At 47.6% G+C, this 9,406-nt stretch overlaps 1 protein-coding gene across 1 annotated transcript; it reads right to left on the reverse strand.

The window, feature by feature from the left end:
- Positions 1 to 5,505: 5,505 nt before the first annotated feature.
- LOC115319176 (TNF receptor-associated factor 6-like) lies at positions 5,506 to 6,153 on the reverse strand. The gene has a single exon (XM_040209179.3). The coding sequence runs from the start codon at positions 6,150 to 6,152 to the stop codon at positions 5,622 to 5,624; it is 531 nt and encodes a 176-aa protein (XP_040065113.1). The 5' UTR covers position 6,153; the 3' UTR covers positions 5,506 to 5,621.
- Positions 6,154 to 9,406: the final 3,253 nt, after the last annotated feature.

The raw sequence follows: 9,406 nt of genomic DNA on the forward strand, positions 1-9,406 counted from the left end.
CGCCTGTCACCGGTCCAACCTAAATCTTATGTTCTTCTAAAGAAATTTTTGTTAACCTCGGAGTGGATTATTATTATACTTTTATTCCTCCCCACTTCGTGAGAATCGCTCCTATCCTCTGGTGTGAAAATACGCTGGGCAGCAGGCTCCTCGCTGAGGTCCGAGGTGGCGCCTTGCGTAACCGCCTGTACCGACGAAAGTACGACAGCAACGTGACCGACACCCTATGCAGTGCGTGTGGGGAAGTGGAAGAAACTATACACCACTTGGCTCTTGAGTGTCCGGCACTTGCACCGGCAGCAGACCTCAGCGCTCGCATCGAGGAAGCCCTCGGGTTTACCGAGGAGAACACGTATGTGCAGTGCTCGAAGCGGAGACCCGAGGCCTGGTGGGCAGTACATTGTTGAAACTCTACAAGTTAATACACTCTGCTTGATGAAAATAATCCCTGGAGAAGGGGAACAAGAGGGACAAAGGACAAACATAAATCTCCAAACACAGCTGGGTGACTGGTGAGCGGCCGAAAAAATCCGCCTGGTCCGGGTATCGAACCCGGGACCTCTCCATTACAGGTGGAGCGCTCTACCAACTGAGCTAACCAGGGGTTAGACGTCAGTAGAGCAAACGGGTTTTATCAGTTGCCACCAGTCTAACACCAACAGGGTGAAGCTTGCAAGTTAATGTTGCAATTATAATGCAATCTTGTCCAGCTCGCTTGCACCTTTGCATTTAATTGCATTATAATTACAACATTAACTTGCAAGCTTCACCCTGTTTGTGTTAGACTGGTGGCAACTGATAAAACCCGTTTGCTGTACTGACGTCTAACCCCTGGTTAGCTCATTCTGTTCCTGCGCTCGCACGAGGCGGTCGCAGAATGAGTAGCTCCGATGGAGTGGCGATAGCGGCCCTTGCCGGCCGTGGTTCTTTTGTTGATAGCGCGGCTGTTGCCGATGACTACAAAGTGGTGTTACCCCCGATCCCAACCGGGATGGCGGTCATGAACTCTGTTCTGCTGCACGGCGATTTGAAAGGGCGTGCCTACCGCATCGAGGACTTCAAGACCGAGCTGAAAAGGTGTGGCGTTTTAAACGAGATTCTGTCATTTGGAGCATTCCAAATGAACCATGTGTGGATGGCAAAGCTGCTTGGCCTCGACAAGACGTTGCTTCGCCTCCGGTGTTTTCACACCGGAGGCGAAGCAACGTCTCGTCGAGGCCAAACAGCTCAATGTCAAGAACTTGCGCTGCATCGTCATCGACCCGAGCTGCTCCGAGGTACGCCTGCGTGTCCATTGGGTGCCCTTCCATGTACCAGACGACACGGTGCGAAAAATGTTGGAGCCCTTCGGCAAGATCGTCGAGATGAGCCGAGAGAAGTGGCGAGTCGAAGGATTCGAAGGAATCGAGTCGACCACACGCATCGTCCGCATGACGCTTAGGAGCGGTGTCACACCAGACGGGATGCCCCACCAGCTTCGCTTCCAGGGCTTCAATGCACTTATTGTAATCCCAGGACGCGCGCCGGTCTGCTTGCGCTGTAAAGTGACCGGGCACATCAGGCGCTACTGCCGCACCCCGAAGTGCTCAAAGTGTTTCCGTTTCGGGCATGACAAAGAAGAACGCGTGAAGACCTACGCAGGCGCGACGGCGGCACCGGCAGCACGAGAGGTCTCACCGCACATCATGGATGCGGATGAGGCGGAGACTGCAGTAAGTGGATTGGAGCTCAAGGCACTCGCCGGGCCCGATGGCAGGACAACGGTCCTCGGCGCCAAGGGTGGAAACGAGTCGGCGCCCGTGATTACAGTTCCGGACGGCGCGTAACCTTCTCGAGCGGTGGTGACTCCCGAGAGCTTCAAAGCCCCAACCGTCGTCCACTCCCCGCCAAACGAGGAGGCGTCGTCCAAGGATCCCATCGACATGGATGAAACTGGCGAGTCCATCAAGCGCGGCCTCGACGACCCCGAACCCTCCCTGGGGGGTGCGGTTCCTAAGCCTAACCAGGGCAAGGAAAGGAACAAAAAGGGGCGGTTCCTGCCCCCACACGCCACCCCTTCCGACGTTCGGACCCGGCACGACTCCAAGTAAGGCGGTTATCGCCTGGTCTCGAGAACTTATGCGCAATCGCTAAGGCAAGTGCCCCATTTTAACACGGCATGATTTGTACGTTCCCACCAGCATTGAAGGTAGCATCGCTAAATATTCGAGGTTTCGGAGCACGAAAAAAACAATACCAAGTACAGCGTTTGCTGAGTAACGAGAAACCCGATCTCTTAGCGGTGCAAGAAACTAAGATGTCTGAAGAGGAACAGGTAGCTAACGCACAAAGACCTTTTCTTCTTACGTACGAAGTTTGCGTTACCCACGCTGTCGGGGTTTCGGCAGGCTGTTTTTTGTTCATTAGAAAGTCATTGCCTTTGTCGGAATTAGCCGTGACCACCGATATGGAAGGGCGTCTTATTTTGTGTGATTTCTTATTTTCAGCAGTTCACTGGCGGCTTATTTGCATATATGCCCCCAGTACGGTGAAAGACCGCGGGTTTCCTTTTTTTATGGCTTACGCCGTTTTCTGGATTCTGATAGGACAATCGTACTGCTTGGTGATTTCAACTGTGTTGTTAGAGCAATAGACAGGACGCCATGCAGACCATGCAGCGATAGGAGCGAGACAGAGCTAGGCGAATTGATTGAAGATTTCGATCTGATAGACGCCGGAACCGTGAAGAATACGAGCGAGATTCGGTTTACGCATTTTCAGGCGTCATCGCACGCGCGCTTAGATAGGATTTACGTTTCAGCCTCCGTGGCAACTACACTAAAGAGCTATCGTGTCGCTCCAGTTTTCTTTTCTGACCATTGTTTCATTTCGACGTCGATTGGCGAAAAAGCGCCAATGGAAGCGAAGTTTGACTGGAGGCTGTGGAAGCTGAACTTGTATAGTCCTCGCTGACGGAATATTTGTGAGCGCGGTGGAGGAAGGTTTTAGATCGCATTTTGAAAGCACGGGCGGTGATATTTTTGACGAGTGGGAGACTTTCAAGCAGAAGGTTAAGATGCTGGCGATAGAAAGGTCGTCTGTTTTAGCATACCAGGCACGCCGCGCCGAAAGAAACTTAAATGCCGACTTACAAGCGCTGACAAGAACAGAGTGCCAGTCGCCCGGGGCGGCTACTAAAGATTTAAAAAGTGTTAAGGAGAGGCTGGAAGAGCTGAATGAGGAGCGCTATCGCGGAGCCGTTGTACGCGCTCGATCCGAAAAGTATCTGATGGGTGAGCAGCCGACGAAACGGGCGTTAGCAGACGAGAAGAGATACGGTCTCCGGAACGAAATGGGTGAGATCCAGTATCAGGGTGTGACCAGCACAAACCCAAAATTTATCCAGAGAGCATTTGTGGCGCATTACAAGCGGATCTTCGAAAGCCAAGATCTCGGCAGGAGGGATCCCGTGTGTGGGCCCTGTTAGAATCCTTACCGCAACTAACGGAAGAAGAGCAGGAAAGTATTGCTCAACCAATCACCATTCAGGAGATCGAGAAGGCCATAGATGAGATGCCAAACTCAAAGGCTCCCGGACCTGATGGGTTATGTGCTGAATTTTACAAGAAGTTTAAGAGCGTAGCCTCTAGCGTTTTGTTCCGAGTTGTTTCAGCAGCGTACGAACGGAAAGAACTACCTCCGTCATTTGGGCGTACTTTCACTGTTTTACTTCCTAAAAGCGACGACGTCGGAAAATTATGTCAAGTCACTGGGTACCGCCCAATAACACTGTGCAACGCAGATGATAAGATTTTCGCGAAAATCCTAGCTCGCCGACTCCAGAGTGTTGCTTGTCAGCTTATCGGAGATCACCAAACCTGCGGCATACAGGGTAGATCGATTTTCACAAACGTTCGTGTTGCTCGTAGCGTTCTGGAGGCTTGTGACAATGGCACGCGACAAGTTGCTATGCTCCAGATCGACCTAGACAAGGCCTTTGATCGCGTAAAGCACGATGTTCTTTTTGATGTCTTACACCGCATAAATGCGGGCGAAGTTATTTTGGAAGGGGCAAAAATGGCATATAAAGGCTGCACCACGAGGCTTATTGTCAATAAGGAACTGACAGAGCCGATCCACGTGAGAACGTCCGTGCGACAGGGATGTCCTATGTCGCCTTTACTGTTTAATGTGTACTTAGAGTTGTTTTGTTTAAGTGTTTTAATAGTAAGCAATGTCAGGGATCCCAGCTGGAAAATGCTGAGATCAAAGTCATGAGCTATGCGGACGACATTGCAGTGTTTTGCTGCGACAAGCGAAGTGTTAGCGCCGCTGTTTTATTGGCAAAATCTTTCTGCGAGGCGACGGGTGCAGCAATAAACTGGAGTAAATGCCGCGGGTTTTGGCACGGTGCGTGGGCCACAACGCCTTCAATTTTTGAAGGGGTGTGTTGGGATTGCGTGCCCTGCACATACCTCGGAGTTCCCCTAATATGTTACAGAATGAACAAAAACTATTGGTCGGAAGTCGCCACTGACTTGGGCAGGCGCGCCTCCCGCTGGAGGCAGCGTGGTCTGTCCATCTTTGCCAAAGCGACTGTTTGTAATGTTTTTCTAATCTCAAAGCTTTGGTATGCTTTGCAAGTCATACATTGTGCGCGCATCAATGTGCAGAAATTTCACCGCATTTTTGCCGTATTCATTTGGGGAACGAGCTGGGAGCGTATGAGACGGGACAACCTCTTCCATAGGGTACGTAACGGGGGTCTCGGACTATCTCACTTGTTCGTTAAACAACTTGTTTCTCGGTTTGTTTTCCTACGAGATCAAGAGCACCCATTCATACGCACGTTCATCCAGACAAATTTGTCCCCTCACCTGCCGTCATTCCTTGTCTCGTCACATAGTGGGGAGCCAAATAGGCTTGTTGGATACCAGAAAGAGGTTGTTGACACGGTTTATTTCTTAACTGCCCGTTAAGAAATAAACCGTGTCAACGCTCGGCTGCCTGCAGCTGGGGTGGTCGACCAGCGGTGGCACTGGTCGACCACCCCAGCTGCAGGCAGCCGAGTGGGGCGCGGGCCTGTTCCCGGGTAACGGGACACCTGCACCGCAAAGGAAGCTCCCCGACCCGCGCATAAACTTCTCCCTTCCAAAGGTCATAAACATCCCCAAGTGAACCCCACACGTCTCCCCCAAAATCGTTCGCGCAGGGCCTCCAGACGAAGTAAGACAACAAATAAAAAGGTTCCGGAACTTTACACCTGTCAAGTTTGTTGGCTTGAGCTTTCACAGAAAGGGACTTATACGCTTTCAATTTTCACCAGGTAAAATGCACCACCCAAATGTAAATCCAGTGAATGTTTGATGTGCAGGCGGCGATATTTCGTTTTACAGCGTTCCTTTTTCTCTGACCTGCGATGACATCGTTCACAGCAATATCGTGAATCATATTCCGTACATTTTATAGAGCGATCGATCCATTCAAGACTCAAAGAAAAACTGAAAACGGTATCGACATAAAACGTTTTGTTTTCATATAATTATGTTTAATGAACATACGACTAATCCACAAGCAGACCATTGCGACAAAAGACAGGATATATGATGACGGTGCAACGAGATTGCTAGCTCTTTGGCCTTTCACTCGACAGCGTCCAAATCAGCCGGCTTCTGAGACTCTGCGTCTTCGGTCTTTGGGTCTTCGGATTCCTTGTTCGGCCTCGCATTGCAAGAGAGCGCATGATGATCGACGACGTTCTTGTAGGCGACCACTTCCCCACACTTGCTGCACGACACTGGATTGAACTCGCAGCCGAGGATGTGGTCTTCCAGCTGCTTCAGCAGTCCCTCGTGTCCGCAGCCATGGCCCGCATTGGGGCAGCGGACGGTCATCCTCATCAAGCTCTCGTCGTCCACCACCAGACCGTAGCTGACTTCGACGCTGCCTTCCAGCTCGATGTCGTCCAGTGGACACCTGGGAGGCTTCCCCAGGAGCACGCGGTTAAAGCAGCCGGCGCAGAAGAAGTGGCGGCAGTTGGGGAAGGCCGGCCGCTTGGTCAGGATGCCGCAGAGGTCGCAGACGAGGACCCGAGGCAGCGGGTTGAGGAACTCGAGTTGCCTCCAGTCCAGGACCTTGGAGAAGCCCTTGAGCATTCGGACGTGTCGCGCCATCTGAGACTGTAATGCAGAAAAGAAGAAAAAAAAAATGAAAAAAAAGTTTAGTCGAAGGAAGAGACACAGAACGGAACGCCTCCAACTCAGCTAATTGGTTTATTTCTCAAGCATCCTATATAAACCCACACTAGCCACACAAGTGTTAAACATGATTAGCTAAAACCAGCTCGCCTGCGCACTTACAGTAAAGCGCGAAACACATGTACGACGAAACCGTCCGATCCGAAGTGCGGACTGCCGGGATGACCTTGGGGGAGAGGGTTTTCGTAGCACCAGAGAGCGTTGAAAGCCCTCGCCTCCGGTCGTCGTGTTGCCTCATCGGAGGTCGGATCAGACGGTTTCGTCGTACATGTGTTTCAAGCTTAACTTCAGAGCGGGACGCGATGTTTAAAAATCCTCATGTCCTCATTTTGTACCGTTTTTTTCCCCTCTTTCTCGTAGCCTTTCTAGTTGGCAAAGACCTCTCGAAGCAACTCAGTCTTTTTTTTTATATTTTTTTTTTTCACACTTGCGCTGCATGACGGATGGTTACTATTAATAAGTGACAAATATACTTGTTGAACTAACACCTCAGAACGGAGGAGGGGGTGTCCCTTAGGAATAAAAAGTATTGTCTGGAAGAGCGACGAAACATATAAAGGGGGAAAAAAGTGAAAAGAAAGAAGGGACAATTAATATATACATATATATATATATCCTTTACAAAAATGAATTGAGTTTCAATTGAAAGTGTAAAGGACTCACTCAATAGACTGCATTCAGTCTCAATTGAAACTCAATTGACTTTTTCTAATAAGCCCCTATTGAACCGTACCAGGGTATTGGCCACTGAGTCTTAATTGAACTTTAGCAATTGCATTTCAGTTGAATTTTGGCAGTAGTGTTTCAAGATAACTTTTGCTTATGAGTTTCAATAAAAATATTGCAATTGAGTTTCAGTAAAAATATTGCAATTGAGTTTCAATTTAATTTTTGCAACGTATTTCAATAGAATCTATTGCAACTGCGTTTAAAAAAAATTGCAACTCGTTGAGAATTTTTTTGTATAATTCCTTGTAGCATGCAACATGAAGGAAACAAAGCACATGGAGGAAATGAACACAAACATCATAACTAAGCACTCACAACCCACTAATCGTACTGTCCTTGACTACCCCACCGCCTTATATACCCTACATAAGAAAGGTATTCATTTGGCCGGTGACCACCTCAGCATTTATTTCCCCCTTGGAAGTCTCATAAATGATAAACAGTGTTTCGACGTCATTGGACTCTATCCCTCATAGAAAAACGATGGTACAAACAATAATCGTTCGGTGCAGTAATCCACAAACGACCAAACTCGATTGCATTCCTAATTAGTAAATTCAATAGAATCGATATTGAGTTTCTTATGACCAAACTCAATTGCATTTCTAATAAGTAAATTCAATAGAATTGATAATGACTTTCTTATAATAAAACTCTATGGCATCCCTAATGAGTAAATTCATTAGAATTGATATCGACTTTCTAATGATCAAACTCAATTGCACTCCTAGTGAGTAAAGTCAACAGAATCGATATTGAGTTTCTTATGATCAGTCTGAATAGCATTGCTAATGAGCAAATTCAATAGAATCAAAATTGAGTTCCTAATGAACAAACTCATTAGACATCGAGTTTATATTGAGTTTCAATTGATACTATAGAAACACAATAGAAAGTCAATGGAAACTCATTGATCATTTTTGTAAGCGCGCGCACACACACACGTGTGTGTGTGTGTGTGTGTGTGTGTGTGTGTGTGTGTGTGTGTGTGTGTGTGTGTGTGTGTGTGTGTCTGTGTTTTTGTGTGTGTCTCTCTCTCTCTCTCTTTCTTCGGTCGCGTCTCCGGTTGCGCCGTGGCCCACGTAAACGGTCGCATCTTCGGTCGCGCACCGTTCAGCTAGCTGTGTTTGAAGATTCGTGTTTGTCCTTTGTCCCTCTTCTTTCCCTTCTCTGGGGATTATTTTAGCCATTCTTGTCCAGTTCGCTTGCACCTTTGCGTTAATCGCATTATCATCATGCCGGAAACTACTTCGTTTGCAAAAACACCCTCGCCAGAACGCGCGTTTTCGTCGTGTCAGACTTTCGCGCCGTTCCTCACGACGATGCACTATAAAAAAGAATATGCGCCTCTCAAATACTTGGCATGAACTGAGCACGAACATTCTGCAGCGTGCATTTTGCACCATCGGATTCGATTTGCTCAGCAAGAACAGATAGCAATGACCACCAGCACATAGTGTGACGACGTCACGTGCATACCATGTCACGCAGTTCAGCTTTCTGGTGGAATGCGATGTTCGCAACCATAGGTGTCTAAATTGTAAAGTTGTGCAGCATTTACAGCACAGTCTCGCGATGATATACGGCAGCTTAATAAAATGTTAGGACGCATGACTAAGTTCGGGCCTCTCACTTTACAGAGTTCTAAAGTGAGGGCCCAAAACAAGTGTACGCAAAACCGAATATAACTTTAGCCTTTTGAGGCAGTATTTAGCGGTTTCGAGCTCATGCCAGCTGATGAAATGTGATTTATATTACGATTTTAAGAATCTTATGTCTGTCCTTGGCGCTATTTATTTATAATTAGGAGTAATGGTGCATGCATCTTTATGTATGCCTTTTTGCACTAAGGCGTTGGGTCAGCGATTATTTAGAAAAATATAACTTACTATCTCCTTCTCTCTGCCCATTTCATGTATTTGCCTTCCGATCTATCATGTGAGCCTAAGCTCCCTTTTGGCATACCCGGCGACTGTTGAGTATCGTCCTTTCGTGTCGGTCTCAAGCGGTTTTGTGAACTTCGTAAAGTAAACATTATTGATGATAATAAACATATACTCAAGTACGGACTGAACACTTGACAACAAAAATAAAAGGTCGATCAGCTTAAAGATATACATCATAAGTAAATGCACCCCCAAATTATCTGAAAGATGCTCTGCAAATGCTTTCCGGCGTTTTTACCCAGCAAATGCTTTCCGGCGTTTTTACCCTCGATAGGCACGTCGTAAGTCACGAGAGCCTCACACAAATTTCTGATTATGAAGCTAATTTAAATAACTATGTGTTCCTGAAATATATAGGTCTGTTTTTACCTCTTTTATGTGGTGAAAATATCTTTTATGTGTCTGTGAGCTGGACAAAACAAAGTAGGGCGCGTGGTGGAACAATAACGATTACGCACGCAAACCGTCAGAAAGTATGAGAAGAGCATGAAATAC

This window comes from Ixodes scapularis, unplaced genomic scaffold, assembly GCF_016920785.2.
Source record: "Ixodes scapularis isolate PalLabHiFi unplaced genomic scaffold, ASM1692078v2 PGA_scaffold6__148_contigs__length_123643588, whole genome shotgun sequence".
NCBI classification, from domain to species: Eukaryota; Metazoa; Arthropoda; class Arachnida; order Ixodida; family Ixodidae; genus Ixodes; species Ixodes scapularis.